The sequence below is a fragment of the Stegastes partitus genome, unplaced genomic scaffold (assembly GCF_000690725.1).
Source record: "Stegastes partitus isolate 25-593 unplaced genomic scaffold, Stegastes_partitus-1.0.2 Scaffold222, whole genome shotgun sequence".
Taxonomy (NCBI): domain Eukaryota; kingdom Metazoa; phylum Chordata; class Actinopteri; family Pomacentridae; genus Stegastes; species Stegastes partitus.
Window position 1 is genome coordinate 393,656 of NW_007577953.1, and position 17,443 is coordinate 411,098.

General features: G+C 48.2%; 2 protein-coding genes across 3 annotated transcripts in view; both read right to left on the reverse strand.

The window, feature by feature from the left end:
• Nucleotides 1-9,836, reverse strand: part of LOC103356798 (golgin IMH1) — a 12,432-nt gene extending 2,596 nt beyond the window's left edge. Inside the window, exons 1-9 of one of the 2 annotated variants that reach the window (XM_008281093.1) lie at nucleotides 9,702-9,836; nucleotides 7,468-7,686; nucleotides 6,377-7,389; nucleotides 6,009-6,155; nucleotides 3,765-3,842; nucleotides 2,819-2,935; nucleotides 2,272-2,421; nucleotides 1,175-1,321; nucleotides 678-818 (exon numbers count right to left, since the gene is read on the reverse strand). In XM_008281093.1, the coding sequence (XP_008279315.1) occupies nucleotides 678-818; nucleotides 1,175-1,321; nucleotides 2,272-2,421; nucleotides 2,819-2,935; nucleotides 3,765-3,842; nucleotides 6,009-6,155; nucleotides 6,377-7,389; nucleotides 7,468-7,639 (1,965 nt within the window). In that variant the 5' untranslated portion in view covers nucleotides 7,640-7,686; nucleotides 9,702-9,836. Of the gene's footprint in view, nucleotides 1-677; nucleotides 819-1,159; nucleotides 1,322-2,271; nucleotides 2,422-2,818; nucleotides 2,936-3,764; nucleotides 3,843-6,008; nucleotides 6,156-6,376; nucleotides 7,390-7,467; nucleotides 7,687-9,701 lie in introns of both variants that reach the window. The other variant, XM_008281092.1, reaches the window with a different exon arrangement.
• A 1,515-nt stretch (nucleotides 9,837-11,351) lies between these two features.
• LOC103356799 (lysosomal thioesterase PPT2-A-like) lies at nucleotides 11,352-16,850 on the reverse strand. Its single transcript, XM_008281094.1, has 8 exons — nucleotides 16,589-16,850; nucleotides 15,274-15,427; nucleotides 12,885-12,980; nucleotides 12,684-12,791; nucleotides 12,521-12,604; nucleotides 12,348-12,432; nucleotides 12,066-12,120; nucleotides 11,352-11,911 (listed from the first exon to the last, which is right to left on the reverse strand). The coding sequence occupies exons 1-8, from the start codon at nucleotides 16,739-16,741 to the stop codon at nucleotides 11,768-11,770; spliced, it is 879 nt and encodes a 292-aa protein (XP_008279316.1). The 5' UTR covers nucleotides 16,742-16,850; the 3' UTR covers nucleotides 11,352-11,767.
• Nucleotides 16,851-17,443: the final 593 nt, after the last annotated feature.

Sequence of the window (17,443 nt, forward strand, 5' to 3'; positions counted from 1 at the left end):
TCAGGGCGAAGGCAGCTTCACCTGGACAGGTTGCTGTTGTGACATCAGTATTTAAAGCTCCTGCTGACCCTGGCCTTTGGGTGCTCACTGGTTTATTTGACTTAACGGTTTATTATTTGTGTTTGTTTAATTTGTTCTTTGTCGTTGTTGTTTTTTTCTTATTTTACACATTTGATGTTAGATTATTAATATTATTAGCAGCATATTGTTGTTTTTTATTCATTTTGCACCATTTTTGTTCTTATATTTTCATTTTTTAAAAATTAGTTTAATTTTTCACTATTTTGTTTTAATTTTGAATTAATATCAATAAAAATAGTATTTTATTTGTTTTATTATCAATTGGGAATTCCTGTTATTTGCTGTGTGCTTTGGTGTTAAATTGTTCCATTTATTTCTCTGAGCTTATTATCAGCTGGTCGAGCATCAGTAAGGTTCTGGCTCTGACGGTACTGAAGGTGCTCCACATATGAGGTGTGACTGGTTTGAGAAGCTGAAGCTTTGGCATTCTTTACTAGTTGCCCAGTTATGTCTTGTTTCCATCCTAGTTTATTTATGAAGGCATGTTTAAAGAGGAAGCAGCAGGTACAAAAGAGCAAACGTATTGTGTTTATGTTTGTCAGCGTTGTATTCGACATATTCAACTCTGACATCTTCTGTTCATGCAGGTATCTCACCTGCACCATGTCCTGGTATTCCTGCAGGGCTGTGGTGAGCTTGGCCACCTCCTGACACAAGATGGCGCCGTTCCCCTCCCAGTCCTCCAACAGGGCTGCCAGCTCAGCAGAGCGCTGCCCGCCGTCAGAGCTGGAGGGAGCCTGGTGGAAAACGACATGTTCCTGAAGTGAAACCTCAGCCGAGCCATCAGAGAGACGGAGGTCTGTAGGAGTCCGTTAGTCAGACGGAGAACTTCACTTTGTGTCATTTACATCCATTTAACCCCAGCTGTTCGTTGTTAGTGGCAATAGAGACAAACATGTTATCTTTACTAGACAGCTGATAGACGCTCGTTAGTCCAACACACACATGGCCTCTGCATCATGTCTTACACTTGAGGTTACTGTAGAGCGCTCACTAAGCTAGAAGTAGATGAGCTGGCCTCACAGAAGCTTATCATGTTCATTTTACTTCCAGCCTTCTGCTGGTGCTTCATGTTCACCTCCTTGTGACAGACCTCCAGCTGCTCTCTGAAGCTGTGGATCAGAGCCTCCTTCTCCTGCAGGACAGCAGCGAGGGCTCCGTCCCGCTGCCTCCACACCTCACGCTCCTTCTCCACCTCCTTCAGCAGGAGCTCCTTCTCCCCCAGAGCCACCCGCAGGTCCTACAGGGAGACAAGAAAGAAATGCTGCATCTAGACCGGACTTCAGGTACATGCAGCAAGTGCACATGTAGACAGAATGTGGAGAGTAGGGACCATACGTCAGATAATTCATCTCAGTAGAGGTGGTGGTAAATAGTGACAGATTGACTGATGAAGCTGCTGCAGCAGCGTGTAGGTCAGCTACGAGGATGATCTGCTATCAAAGCACTGGGAACAGATGAGTGATGTTCAGGTTCGTTACTGTGGAAGGCTGCAGCTCGTTGGCTCTGTTTAATGCTTTATGTGTCACTGACTTTAAATCACGTTACATGTTGTTCTGTTTCATTTCAGATTTAGCACCCAGGTGTTTATTTAATGTAGCTGAGCTGGTTTTACATCAGATATTAAACACCAGAGGCTAAAGTGATTTCATTTTAAAGATGAATTGATCACTGATGAGTTGTGAATGTGATCATCTGTTTACAATCAGAGCAGAGCGTCGCCGATACACTTCATCCCTTTAACGTTGTAGGAAGCATGCCAGAGTCCTGCTGCTCCTGAACGTAGCAGCGCCTCTGCTCCCAGCCTGTGCTAGCGTTTCAACATCCTGACTGAGCACCAGGGCAGCGAGCTACACCGGTCAGCCGCCAGAACCTGGCGCTGCAGAGGGAATCAACAGGCAGACAGCAGAGAGCTCTCTGTGGATCTGTACACGTGGTGAGAAACACACCTGTTGCTCCACCTTGTTAAACAGTGAGAGGCTCCACCTGGTGGAGCAGTCAGGCACTGCGGCGAATCAGCAGTACCTTCTCTGACGTGTGTTCTCCATCTTCTGCCTCATCGGTTTACGTACGTTTAATTTGTCAACAGCAGCTCGCCAATTTGGAACTGCTGATGAGCGCTGCTGTGCAGAGCATGCGGTGTGCTTTCACCATACCGCGGTGCATCTCGGGTTGCTGATGTGCTCTTACGTTGATGATGTCCTGGTTGCACTGCAGCACAGTGTTCAGCGTGTTGAGGTCTCTCTCTCGGTCTCGTCCAGCCTTCCTCAGTGCCTCCATCTCTTTCTCCGTGCCCTTTTCCTTCTCTGTCCATTCGGATTTCAAAGTCTCCAGGGCAACCTGCAAGTCAAAACGCATCACGTCTCCATCCTGACTGGAAAACAGTGTCTGTAGAGCTGAAACAGTTGGTTGATCAACAGAAAAGAAATGTTTCGGTGATTTGTTTTACTCAAAGCAGTGTTTAGTCTCAACTATAATCTGTCCAGAGAGCCAGGGAGTTAACTGAGGTGCTCCTGGTTAAACGTCCTGCAGCGCTGGGGTAAGAAAAGTACCCATCACAAGACCTCCAGCTCTCAGAGAACAGTCAGGCTGCTGACTGTCAGCAAAACCCTGTGTGCTTCTGCTGAGAGCTGCCATGCTCCAGCGAGCAGACAGTATGTGTCATCCTAAGCAGACCAACACTGCTGTAATGTCAGTAGCGAGGATCAACGCGGCCGACAGCAGCAGCAGCTCTAACCTTGTTCTCAGACAGAAGTTCCTTCAGCGTCTCGGTCAGTGTGTCAGTCAGCTTGTTGGCCAGCTCAGCGCCTGCTCCGTCCTCCACACACAGCCTCCTGATCAGACCCATGCACTCCTGAAAAACGCAAATATCTGTCTGCAGACACGTTCAGGAAAGACGGTTGAACTGTAAGATTCAAATCTTATGAAACCATTTTGAGCCAAATCAGAAATAACCAGAGGCAGCGATTCAACATGTATGCAAAGGAGGATGAGTGCAGTCACCAGACATGCTCAGATCTGTTTAGACCCACAGGATGAGCTGCAGGAGATCAGAGAAGTAGAGCTGGCTATAGGGACAGAGTGGTAAAGCTGAGCATTGATGGTGGTTCTGTGGTCTACTGTGTGTTTACTGTGCATGAACAGCTCCTGTCTGATGGAAGCTACACGTGCACGCTTTGGTGTCGCTGCATACTTTAAAGGAATAGTTCAACATGTAGGAAACTGGCTTATTCACTGGCTTGGTGAACGCTGAATCACCTGACTCAAGCTTCTTAGCTTAGCTTAGCATGAAGTGTAAGTCCAGTCCAGACAGCAGATAACCGTTAATGGAGCACAGTGCTGAACCAGACCTGTGCTGCAGTCACTCACTACTAATCATTTACTAGTGTGTAACTCATCCAATCACTCTCTGCTTGAAGAAGACAGTCTCTCTGATTGGTTGGTCCTGTTTGTTTTGGTCGTTCATCCAGAATGACTCACAGTGAGTCCAATGACATTCCTGCAGTTGATCACAAACATAACAAGCAGCTGAAAGCAGGACAGTCTTCATCAAGCGGAGCCGGCGCAGGTTTGGCTGCTGCCGCTTTAAGGGCGTTCAGCGACTTCAAAGACAAACAACATTCCAGTGAGCTTTGAGCCTCACAGCAGCAGAAGATCCCACCGCTGCTCCCCTCATCACATACCTGGACCAGGCGCTCCCGGCTGTGCAGGGAGCGGCCGAGGCTCTGCAGCAGGGAGCTGCCACCCTCCTCCTGGATGAGCTGCAGACCAGAAACAATAAGTGGCTTTATTTAAAAGTCATGGCATTCAGCTGTGGTGCTACTGAACCACTGTGGATCTGCATGTTGCTCAGCGCCACACCAAAGGGCGGCCACATAGCGCGACAGCTACTGTTGTCACTGATTCATCGCCAAATTATTTCCTTAGCTTGGTCTACAATGTGGTGCTCGTCTACCTGATGTAGTTTTGTGAGGCCACTTGGTGTCTGAAATATATAGAACTGGAATTTGCTGGATTCCCATAATGTTTCACTCTGCGTATACCAGCGCTGAGCCATGCATCTGTCCTGATGAACATCTGATGTGATCATTTAGCTTTTTAACATTTCCCTCAGGCGTTGCTGGAGCCTAAAACTGCTAAAAAGAGCTTCATCAGGTGGCTGGAAGTAGGGCTCTGAATGAAGGACAGTGTTTGTTCTGTTGCTGCTGGAGGCTGAACAGGCGACTGTTTGAGAAGAAGTTCAACATAACAGCTGAAAACAGAAATCAGTTATTGCATGTTTAAACCTGCAGCATGTTTAACAGTAGTTCCCATTACTATTGAGCTTGTGAACACAGCAGCGATCGCTCTGACAGATCAGGTCATGTGAACTCTCCCACAGCTGAGAGGCCTGTTAATGATATCCTCCGTCAGAAGACTCCTGCCCCGGGGCAAACTCCACCGGTTGGGGAAGATTCCACTGAGAGGCTGAGTGTGTGTTATGTGCACCTGTAAATGAGGAAGTACAGACACACCCTCCACAGACACAAAGCACAGTCCACCCACCTTCCCTCGCTTTCATAAAGCTATATTTGTGCTGCGTCAACATTCGGAGTGGTTCGTGGAGCCGTTCGAACATGTGACGGAGGAGCTGCTGTGTAATAAACCTGTTTGTCTGCTTAAAAAACAAAACAGTTGGAGGCATCACGCTGTGGCAGCTGGTTATAAATAAATGAATCAGCACTTCAGTCTCCACCTGCAGCAGGTTTAGAGTAATACTGAGTTTTTACACTCCCCGTCTATTTTTTACTCTTGGAGGCCTTTAGGAGTTGAGACCTCAGCTGGTACCTGAGTCCACTACTGCAGCTCTGTGTACTGGTCCAGTAGGTCCAGTACCCAATCTAGACAGGCAACAACATGTGCTGTAGTTTCCAGATTCTTATAAAATGAGTGGCTTTTACTATTTCTACAGAAAGTGCAAAACAGACTTGAATCCTTTGTGTGAACTTGTCCTCGAAGCGTCTAAACTGGTGTTTTAGCTGTGTTGGCTCCTAGAGGGTGACCGCTGTAGTGCTGCTGCTCCATTTGATCACATCCTTTAATCGTTCATCGTGCTGCTACTTGTGATTGTGTTCAGCCAAATTAGATCTTCATGACAGGCGGTCAGTTGTTTGTAAGTGATCAGATCAGATTCGTGTGTCCAGACATGGCCAGCCTGTCTGCACGTGGTAGTAATGTAGGCATGGGCCCTACGTAGCTACACCAGTGCTTCCAGCTTTATCTCTACTACAGCTTCCTCACAAAGTGCAAGCAGGAGATTTATTTTGCAGTCATTCTGCTCAGCGCCTCCGTCAGATGGATTCTGACTTGACCCAAAACACACAGAGACACATTAGAATCACATTTTCATGTGTGGTTTGGATATGATTTGCAGAAGTCACATTTTGTAGGTTTACTTGAGTTGTTCAGACTTTTACAAATCACTCTGGCTTCATTGTGGGTATACCACAAGCAGAGCTGAGCTGGCAGTCTCAGAAAGGCCTGTGTGACCAGTTATCCTCAGGAATATTCCCGTCCAATCTAGCTGAGCTTGGTTCTTACTCTTCTTGAAAATGAATGTGCATGATGGGTTTGAGGACGTGTTCCATGAGTCTGTTTAAAGGCAGGTCAGTATTGTGGGAAACCCTCATTTATTGGCCTTCTGGTTGTTGCTGGCGGAGATCCTCGACTGCCACGGTCCCAGAAATACAGGGCGACAAAGTTCACCTTTCTAGAACACATCCTAAAGTTTAACTAATGCCAGTTTAATTTATTTCACAGTCTGAGTGAGACTTACACTCCAAAGTTAGGTCCTTTCCATTTCTTTGTGTTCATGCTAAGCTAACCGCTACACGGCTCCTTGAACATTTAACCTGCCAAACAGCATGTGTAAGAAATGGAAAGCTTACAGGAGTCCAGTCCTCTGATCCATTGACCTCAGCTGGTCTGCTCTTCCCATGTTTCAGCTCAGCCTCCAGGGTCCTGACGCGGGAGGTAGCTTGGTCGAGTTGACTTCGCAGGTGCCTGATGGCATGGTGAACTCTGGCAGTCGTGTTCTGAAATGGCAAACGGTGTCGTGACAATGGGGTGCAAAAAACTCCAAATACACAAGGAAATGTATAGCTGCAGTCTTGATAAGCTGCTGGACTGGCCTCAGCTGCTCCCGGATTACCTGTTGCAGCACACTGTGTCAATATTTACAGCCACCAGCACACACAGCATCTGGTCAGAGGTCTCTCATTCCTGCACACGCTCAGACAGGGAAGGAAACACTCACCTCTCGATGGAGCGGCATGAACTCGTCTCTCAGCTCTGTCAGCACATCCCCGTCCTCTTCGTCCACCTCATGCCCTCCGTTCTCGGTGTCCCCAAAGTTCAGCTCCCTGTTCACTGTGGGTGACGCCGCCTCTCCAGCTTTTCCGGTGTGCTTCCCATCCCTCCTCCCCAGAACTGGGATCCTGCTCCCTGATGGCGAACTGACCGGCTTCCCTTCAATACTCCTCAGCTCCTTCAGCACAAAGCTGACCGACTGATCCCCCAGTGAGTCGAAAGGGTCATTTCCATCAAGAGAGTCCAGAGACTGGATGGACTCGGTGCGGGAAGGCGCTCGCAGGGAGAGACTGGACCCTGCCAGAGAAGCCGGGCTGGAGCCGAGGGACGGCACCCCGTGCCAGTGCAGGGGCATGCTCCGGGATTTGTCCCGAGACAGCGCCAACGGGGAGAAAGGTTGGAAAGGCAAGCGACGAGGAACCCCACACACGGACTCATAGTCAGAGTCGGACACCCGTAAGGAGTCGCAGCCTTCACATCCTTTGCCCTTTCTGCATCTTTTACCCGTTCTGACAAAGTACGGACACGTGTCCCACTTCTCAGACCAGCATTCATACTCTGAGAGCGCCATGTTCTCTTTGAGCATCTCCCTGTAGCCCTCCTTCTCAGCGTCGCCGTCCTCCTCGCTGGTGCTGCCCCGGTTCTGAGCGTCCCGCGAGTGTCTCTGCCGGTAGTTTTGGCGCACCCACTGCCTGATCTTGTCCCTCTCCTGCATCAGCTTCTGAAGCCGCTCAGACGAAAGCACCCTCACCCTGGCTATCACCGAGTCGAACTTAAACACCCGCTCGAGGGCGCTCACGCATTTGCCACAAACAAACTCGCCCTGCCCGCTGCCTCGTGGTACAGACTGGCCCAGGATGTGGGTCAACACCGCGAGCACGTCCACGCTTTTGGACGGCGAATTCACAGATAACTGGGACTTGGAGAGAGAGCCTGAGGAGCCCAGAGATAATGTGCTGCCTGTGGATGGAAACAGACTTGTAATGTCAGTAAAACAAACCAGAGCATGTAAAGTATTTCTTTATGCTCCACACTCACCCCAGGGGCTGCTCTGCAAGGACTGAGACCGGCTTCCTCCCCTCAGGGACTCTGTTGGGGTCTGAAGGTGGCTGCTCTTCCTATTCTGGCCCCCAAACAGCCATCGCCGCTGGTTTCCCTGCAGAGCTCCGCCACATATTCGGCACAGGTCATTCTTACCTCTGGAGGACATTGTAGACAAAGGGCTGGCGCTACCCTCCAACAGATGTGGGAAACGATCTGTGGAATAAAGAAGAATTTACAGCAGTGGTTCCCAACCCAACTCCACTTTAGCTAAGACTGCAGTGTCACAACAAATACTGGTAAGCTGCCACAACAAGGTAGAAAGGATCTGAACAGACTGCACCAGACACACCTGTTCGTTAATATTTAGAGGTTTCTGGAGCTCAGAGCAAAACTTAATAAATATGACATTTGGAGTTATGTCGTAAATAAGGTGTAAACTCTTATATTTTAGATTTGTTGTCACCTGGAGTAATATACAATTAACAGACTGATCAGCTCCTGGAGTCGTCCATAGAAACACTCGGCTGAGGGAAGACAAACAGCAGCCGTCAGGGCGCCGAGACATGCAGGTCGGGCCGCCCAGAACACTTCAAGAACGTTTCTTCAAAGAGCATCAAACACTGATGAAGACCACGCCAAGGCAGGAAGTTAACAGCAGCTCACGGATCAGTCCCAGAGACACGGATCAGAGACACGAATCAGAGACACGGATCAGTCCCAGAAACACGGATCAGAGACACGGATCAGTCCCAGAAACACGGATCCAGACGTCTGAGGTTTCACACGTAACAAACCCATAGAACCGCCCTGTCAGCTTCAGGTTGGGTCTTTGTCATTACTCAGGAGCGGGTTCTGGCTCGAACATGTGTAACTGAACTACTTCAAATGTGCCGTTGTGTAGCATGCAGTAGCTCTACAGGAGTTTGACTAGAGTGCTGGGCGAGCTGGTGTGCTGGAGCTGCAGTGGGGGATGGGAGCTGGGGACTGAGTAGAGCTGGATGTTGTAGAGTACAGAGCTGCATGGACGCCGGTTTAGGGCAGGAATGGATGATGTTCATGGAAAGAAGCTTCAGCTAACTTTCACACACAGAGATGAGTTTGTAGCCATTTAAAGGCCTGAAGCAGGAAAACAGCCGGTGTTGCTCTGGTAGCAGCTTCTGTTGCTCTGGTAGCAGCTTCTGGAGCTCTGGTAGCAGCTTCTGTTGCTCTGGTAGCAGCTTCTGGAGCTCACGGCAGGCACACAGTGAAAACACACCCACTGGAGGCTTCAGCTAAAGGTGAACAGGACAGCAGGCCTCTGTCAAACAACTGTTCAGTTAACTCATATGGAAGACGTTTTTCTGTGCTGCTGCTGGATATTAGCTGTAATTTAACAAATCAGTCTCATATATATATACGTGTATATATGTGTGTGTGTGTATACATATATATATATATGTATAAAACCACTTCTCAGTCATATGCATATTTGTTTCTTTTAAATAAAATCTGATTTTGTGCAGGTTTATACACAATAAAAACTTTTTTACAGTTAATGTGTAAATTATTCATTCTTATGTTTTTCACTAGTTATCAATCACTTTTAGAATGTAATTAAAACTAAATCAGTGCGTTGTTGTCCTACTCTTGTTCCTGTGACCCACTGTGATGTGCACACTGGACCAGGGCTCCAGGCTGCTGCTGCTGGATGTTCGGCTTTGCAGCTGTCCTGATGGACCGGACCGGCTCCGCTCATCACACTGACACATTAATTGCCTCCCCGCCGCTTCGCCCACTCTCTGCTCTGCCCTGCGTGTCCGCCTGCTGACAGAGGCTCCCCACAGGGCGGGACACGTCGACCTTGAGCCACGCTGACAGTGAACTGCAGCCAGACTGTCGATGAATGAAGCTTTCTGTCCGCCCCCTCCCAGCACGGCTCCCTGCACACGTCCTAAACTCACCGGATCCAACCGAAACGCGCCTTGACGCACCGAAAACAGTCGGAAGAACAAACCGCACCAACATGTTCCCAAATGGAAACTCTTCCCCATCCAGTGGAAAACAGATGAACTCTCGTCTATTTAATTCTATTTTAAGCAGCTGAGGCTGCCGCGATCCAGCGTGAAAGTGGCGTCAGCCTGCGAAAGTGTTGGAGCAGCGGCCAGAGCACCGTGCGCCCCGGCTCTGGTTCGGTCTGCTCTGACGCGTCACAGACGGTCTGAAGTGTCTGAAGCCAGAGTGAAGTTTACCTCTCGGTCCTCCGGTCCGACGGCTCAGCGGGATCACAGCTCACAGTCCGGCCCAAAGCTTCATGGTCGCGACAGAAAGGAGGCGAAGCCACGACAAGTGGAGGAAAGAAAAGGTTCCAGACCAAATCTCTACCGGGAACTGAGCGCAGCCGCGTTTCAACACACCGGAGTGGAGGAGGGAGGAGGGAGGAGGAGGGGAGGTGGGTGTCACCTTCCTGACGTCAGCAGTCATACCTGTTGACAGCAGCAGGAGGACCCAACGCCCAGCTGCTGCTGCTGAGGAACCAGTCCGGCGGCAAGTAGCGGAATTCTGATTTCATCTTGATTTTTAATTTGATCTTTTCCTGAAGCTGTGCGCAGAACTCCTGCAGCGACACTCCTCTGTTTGGTCTTTAATGTTTTATCTTTCCCTATAACTTTATTCAACACCCCTTTAAGTACATGTCTCTGATTTGAATTAAAATTAAATTAATTTAAAAATAAACCAGAACTCTGCGATTTTCATCTCGTCTGAATTCTGAAGCCGATTTCTCTGGTGTCGGTTGTTCTGACAGTCAAACGTAGTGAAGCCAGAACTAAATGAATGTTAATTAGTTTTATCTTTATTTCATGTCACTTTATCATCCTGCACCTCCTGGCAGTGACTCCTGTCTGCTTAGTTTGTTATTATCATTATTTTATTCTTACTCTATTCTATTATTTGTGCTTTATTTTAATTTTGAAATCTTTTTATCAGGTTTTCATTTTATTTTTAAATTAAATTTTGTTTTATTTTTGACCATTTGCCGTTTGGTTTAATAATGTAGACGTGGCTCATAAAACACTCGCTCATGTTCTGTGACACGAGGCCAAACCCGGCATCCTGCTCATCGTTAGCATGCTGCACCTCCTAATGAGTTATTGATCGTTTTCTGTTGTTTATCCATCAGCTGCTTTTCTCCTGTTGCATTGATGGTTAACGATATTATTTCTAATAAGTCACATGATGAAATATTGCTGACATGTTGTCTTTGATGAACACTTACAGCTGATGAAAAAGTTTGTGTGTGTGTGTGTGTGTGTGTGTGTGTGTGTGTGTGTGTGTGGACGCATTTCCTCTTTTACTTTCCTTCACAATCAGCAAGTCAACAACCATGGATCGGTTCATTAAGGAAGATCAATTGGTGTAACTGATTGATCACAGCCACTGTGCTACATTAATCTAATCATGTCTGGAGGGCAAAGGGTGGCCGTGTTCATGCTGCCGTCAGCACAGGACAGACTGCAAACACATCTTAAAACTCACAGATCTAGACCGATCCAGTCAGTGGAGATCCGGTTGTTTAAAATCTTCTCGTTTTATCAAGGTTCAAACTCACCAATAGGTTCTCTGTAGCTCTGTCCTGTTGTATAGAACTGTGAGTTTAACATGAACACAAACAACAAACAAGAACTCATCATCAAGCTCTGCAGAAGCCTGATAACCATCCTGATCATTAGAATCAGGTGTGTTGCAAGAGGGAAACATCTAGAACATGCAGGATTGTGGCCCTCCAGGACCAGGACTGGACACCCCTGAACTAGAGCAATGTCAACCTGCAGTGTGGAGCTTTTGTCTCCCCCTGCTGGCAGTCAGAGGAAATACAGAAACACTGAGCGATTCGGAGAAAGTTTTTCTTTCTGCGTTTTTTTATTTTTTCAACCAGACTCGACGACAGGCCTTCATGGAGGAAACAACAAGGATTAATTTACAGTAAAAGATCAGAAATGTAGTGCAGGTGATTGGTTTAGCAGGTCATCAGGTCTGACATCAGCTAGATGTTGACGTGATGATGAGCATCAGGTTATTGGACTCATCTTGGCTCTGTACTGTGATCGTGGCCGTCTACCCACTAATGCTGCTTAACAGTGAAATCAGCTGAATCTGACTCCAGTGAGTGATGAGGCCTTCATGGTGGGGATCACACAAGCAGCAGCTCCAATCATGGCTCTTTTCTTCTGTTGCACAATCAGCATGAACAAGCGTAGCAGCATCTGTCAGCAGTGCTGGTCCTCAGCTGGAAACTGTCTGGTACCAGCACCTGGTTCTATATGAGCCACTTCTCAATGCAGCTGCTGAACACGCTGTAGTCGGAGTGCCAGTGAGTGTGCTTCACACCAGCACGAGCACACAGCGCCACGTCGCCACGCACGTCCAGCGTCTGCAGCCCAAAGGTGTCCTCCTTGTAGAACTGTCAGAGGGAGAGACCAAGGAAAGGACACAGTGAGACTGAAGATCAGACTGACGGAGAGTCCAGCACAGAATGAAGAGGGGCTTGGAGTGGGAGTTTATCAGAGGTGTGACGACAGCAGAGCAGACAACAGGAACACTGATGTGACGCTCACCCACTGGTCTCTCATCTCCACCACGTTTTCACTGCTGTCAAAGAAACCAAAGTGGCTGTGCACAGAGAGGAAACAGTCAGTTCAGGAACCCAGAACCCAGCCTTGACATGTTCAAGCTGCTTATTTTTCATTTACTTGCACCTGAGTATCTGTCCAGGTACCAGTATTGTTGTCATGTCAAGTCAGGACAGGCATCATAAGTCCATTTGACTTCATGCTATTTGATTATATATATATATATATAAATGCTCATAGTCCTAAAATCCTAAAATGTGGTGAAACCTGGACTGCCATGGTGTGATGACGCCATCATCCGGTCCTCCAATCAGCACCAGCTTCTGGATGCGCAGGAAGTTCTTCCTCCAAGCTGAGACAGTGAAATAAAGGAACATGTCTGTTTTAGTGCACCAGCTTGTATCCAGTGCATAAAGGCCATGCTGGTATGCTTCCACTACCTTTCATGTCCTTGTGAGGTTTTTCACCATCGAGCAGTGGCAGAAAGTTGCTGTACTGCAGGTAGAGGGATCTTTGGTGAGGGTCTGTGGAGAAAACAAATACATGTTGGAGCATCTTTTCAGCAGGAAACGTAAGGCGATGTGAAGGCTCCTCTGTTCTTACCCTTCCAGTAGTTGCAGATAGATATTAACTGTCCACTTTTTTTGTAGCAAGCAAGATACACTGTCTTCTTCAAGTATTTAGGAAATACCTGCCTCAGGTATTCTGTTGCTGTGGAACCAGACAGCGAGAAAGAGTTTAAAATGTCTTAATTCCCTGCAGCTTCTTTATAAATGCTTTGAAAGTAACATGAAGCTGTCTGACCTCCATATTGTCCAGCCAGCGGGGATGAAAGCGCGATGAAGGTGTGAACGTTGTGGTTCGGAATCGTGGAGAGAAGAGCTCGACATATCACGCCGCCTTTTACAAAAGCAATAGAGGACACATTAGACACGACATCAACAAGTTCTGACTGAACCAAAGCATATATGGTTTACTGCAGTGATCCTCACTGTTGTTTAGCAGACCAACATGTGCTATCACTGTAATAAAAACATCTGGCAGCAAGGATTCTGGGGTCTCCTCCCAGGTGAACATGTTTGGAAGACCTCCAGAGGAAGCCTCTCCAGAGGCATCTGAACCAGATGTCCAAATCACCTCGACTAGCTCCTTTTGACGTGCTACTCTACTTGGAGCTCCTCACCCTGTCTCTAAGGCTGAGCCCAGCCACCCTGCAGAGGAAGCTCATTTCGGCCGCTTTTATCCACCATCTTGTTCTTTTGGTTACGACCCAAAGCTCGTGACCATAGGTGAGGGTCGGGACATAGATGGACTGGTAAATTGAGAATCTCTTCACCACCACGGTCTGATACAGCGCCCGCATTACTGCTGACACTGCACCGAGCCGCCTGTCCATCTCACGCTCCATCACTCCTGAACAGGATCTGAGATACTTAAACTCCCTCGCCTGAGGAAGCAACTCCCCCCCAACTCAGAGGAGGCAATCCACAGGTGTCTGGCAGAGGACCATGGCCTTGGACTTGGAGGTACTGATCCGCATCCCCCCACTCGGCTGCAAACCGCTCCAGTGCATGTGAAGGTCTGATGAAGCCAGCAGTACCACATCATCTGCAAAAAGCAGAGACGTGATCATGAGGTCCCCAAACCGGACACCCTCCTCACCCTGACTGTGCCTTGAGATCCTGTCCATGAAGACCACAAACAGGATCGGGGACAAGGGGCAGCCCTGGTGGAGTCCAACACCTACTGGGAACGTGTTCGACTTATTGTTGAGAATGCGGACACAGCTCGCACTTTGGTTGTACAGGGACCGAGTGGCTCATAGCAGCGAGTCTGTTACCCCACACTCCCTCAGTGTCCCCCACAGAGTTCCTCGGGGGACACGGTCAGAGGCCTTCTCCAGATCCACAAAGCACATGTAGACTGGCATATCGAATTCCCACGCCCCCCTCAGCAGCTCCACAAGGGTAAAGAGCTGGTCCAGTGTTCCACGACCAGGAAGGAATCCTCATTGCTCCTCCTGAATCCGAGGTTCGACAATCAGCCGAAGCCTCCTTTCCAGCACCCTAGAGTAAACTTTCCCAGGGAGGCGGAGAAGTGTGATGCCCCGGTAGTTGGAACACACTCTCCGGTCCCCCTTTTTGAAAATGGGAACCACCACCCCGGTCTGTCACTCCACAGGCACTGTACCCGATGCCCACGTGACACTGAAGAGACGTGTCAGCAGGAGCCTTTCGCATCTCGGGGCAAATCTCATCCACACCTGGAGCTTTGCCACCAAGGACAGTTTAACTCCAACTCACCATCAGGTGGTGATCAGTGGACCGCTCTGCTCCTCTCCCGAGTGTCCAAAACATATGCCTGCAGATCTGGTGATACGACTATGAAGTCGATCATGGACCTTTGGCCTACGGTACTCTGGTACCAGGTACACCTATAAACAACCTTATGTTTGAACATGGTGTTTGTTATGGTCAATATGTGGCTAGCACAGAGGTCCAAAAACAAAACACCACCCGGGTTCAGATCGGGCAGGCCATTCCTCCCAATCACGTCCCTCCAGGTTTCACCGTCATTGTCCACGTGAACATTGAAGTCCCCCAGGAGAACTGTGGAGTCCCCAGGCGGCGTCCCCCCCTCCAATCCATCCATTAACTATACACCACTTCATCCTCATTAGGGTCGCGAGGGGGCTGGAGCCTATCCCAGCTGACTCAGGGTGAAGGCAGGTTCACCTGGACAGGTAACCAGTCTATCACAGGGCTACACTTAGAGACAGACAACCAAGCACACTCACATTCACACCTACGGACAATTTACAATCACCAATTAACCTCAGCATGTTTCTGGACTGTGGGAGGAAGCCGGAGAACCCGGAGAGAACCCACGCTGCACGGGGAGAACATGGAGACTCCACGCAGGAAGATCCCGGGTGTCCTCACCGGGACGCCAACCGGCGACCTTCTAGCTGCGAGGCAACAGTGCTACCAACTGAGCCACCTTGCAGGGACACCACCCAGCATTCAGTAAATACTTAACGAGCTGTTCAGCTGTGTACTGCCACGACAGTAGTGAGTTTCACTCTGGTGCTCATCTCAAATTATTCCCTGAAAAATGTCCAGATTCTGTCCTTTACTGTGTCTACAGATGTGTAAATGAGAGCGACGTTGTGATTGAGTGTAGGAGGGAGGACCTTGTGAGAAGCACAGAAGATGGACGCCATCAGCAGCCTTCTGCATGATGGAGGTTAAGGCCCTCCTGAAGCGTAGGACCTGCCACCACAGTGACATCAGACTGGTCTTGTTGTTAAACATGCTGATCGTAGTCACTTCAGTGCCTGGATGCGCCTGGGAATAAAAAACAGCAGATAAGAAGTAAAACTTTAAACTGAGTGTGAGAAACACAGTAAATGCTGAGTGGATCTGAGGAGTGTTTACGCAGAGGAAGTTTGAAACACTTTCAAAAATAACCCTGAACCTGAGGAATCGAAAATCACAGAGGAACAGAAATCACCACCTTGAAACTGCTTTTTGATTCTCACTTTTCTGGGAACCTGACTGCCTTTAATCTGCCGTGTTGGTCCAAAAAAAAATGACTTCACGCCAACTTGAAATGTGGAATAACATCAAGTTTAAAGTAAGACTGGAAGGGTTGCACTCAGATTTACCTTTTAAATGTTCCACAGTATTGGTCAGTCTGCTCCATTTTAACTGATCAATACATTCTGCTGTAACTGATCAATACATTCTTCCTGATATTGGAAAAACACAGGGTGTAATTTTCAAGCCACTGACAGCGTGTCATATCAAACAGCGATTGCTAAAACTTGAATTTTGATTGAAACCTAAAGTTAAAGTCCTGTTTTGAAAAAGTTTCTTAAATATTGCAGCATGTAGTAGAATGTTGTTGATCCATCCATCCATCCATCCATCCATCCATCATCCATCCATCCATCCATCCATCCATCATCCATCCATCCATCCATCCACCCATCCACCCATCCACCCATCCATCCATCCATCCGTCCATCCATCATCTATAACCATCTATACACCACTTAATCCTGACTGGGGTCGCGGGGGGCTGGAGCCTGTTGTTGAACTGTACGAGCTGAGCGTGCCCTGTGCCTGCTGTATATCTGTCCATTATTATTACTCATGCATTAGTCTAAGAACAATATTCTCGAGATTATTTTCTACATTAATCGACTAACTGTTTGGAAAATCTTTACATTTGTGAAGCTGGAACATGAAGGAAAAAGTAGCATGAACTGGAAAATGCCACTACTCTGTAGACCGTCATAGAATGACAGCGTTTCAGTGAATGTTCTCAGACACTGTCCAGCACTGGTTCTGAGTCATAGCTGAAACTCCTGCAAGTGGTGAAACATGCCAGGAGAAGTTAGAACCACTGGCAGGTTCAGAGCGCTGTGATGCTGTTTCTAACCACATTGTCAACCTGCGTTACATCCAGGAGCACACAGCTGCAGAGCGTGGTGAGAGCTGTACCTTTCTGATGTACTGAGACAACATGTCGAACTGTTTCGGTCCATCGAACAGGCCGTGAACGATGACGACCGGTTTGTACCCATCGATGCAAACACCTGCCACCAGCAGCAGCAGCAGCAGTGACCCTTGGAGGACCTGCAGCGTCTTCATCATCTCTACCTGGACACAGCGGAGGCACACTGGACGGTCCGGACCAGGGACAGAGTTGGCCTGGAGGAGAGCGCTGTTGGGTAATTATCCACCTCCTTCTACTGTGTGTTAGCAGATATGAAAGACATGAGTGCTCCTGCTTCCTGTTTCTACTGCAGCGGCTGGTTTCAGGTGGTGTTTAGAACCACATCCGTGTTCTGTGTTCAGCTTTGACATGCTCTGTCAGTGTGGTGGGTATGTGTCGGTGAAGCAGCGGGAAACATTCACGTGACCTCTGTCTGAATGATGCTTACAGTGATGGAGCCTCATGCTGCCGGCTGCCTGCACACGTCTGCTCTACCTTTGTCACGCTTCAGTGCTTCAGATATTCAAACTGATTTAATGTCAGACAAAGATAATCAATGAAAAGACAAAACGCAGTTCTGAAACGATGATGTTAACTATTGAAGGAAACATGCTGCCCGGCCCTGTACTGATATAAGTTTACCATGATCACAAACTGCACAAACACTCAGTCTGGCAAAGGGTGACATGCTGCACTGGGATTTCTCTTGTTGTGGGTCAAACCAGGCTTCAGAGTATGGCATCACAAACGGCACATGAAGTTGTAAACGTGCCTAAACCTTCTGAATGGGCATGGGAGAAACAAACACTACAGTTGTGTAGTTTTGACACACAAAGAAATCACACGTGAACAAACGGACT

Bases quoted from the DNA above. Each gene is read 5' to 3' on its own strand.
- LOC103356799 (XM_008281094.1), bottom strand. From the start codon at position 16,741: ATGATGAAGACGCTGCAGGTCCTCCAAGGGTCACTGCTGCTGCTGCTG. The intron at 12,981-15,273 runs GTCCTCCCTCCT...CTTTTGTAAAAG, and splicing joins TCTTCTGTGCTTCTCACAAG to GCGGCGTGATATGTCGAGCT. The intron at 12,605-12,683 runs GTAAGAACAGAG...TTTTCTCCACAG, and splicing joins TATCTGCAACTACTGGAAGG to ACCCTCACCAAAGATCCCTC.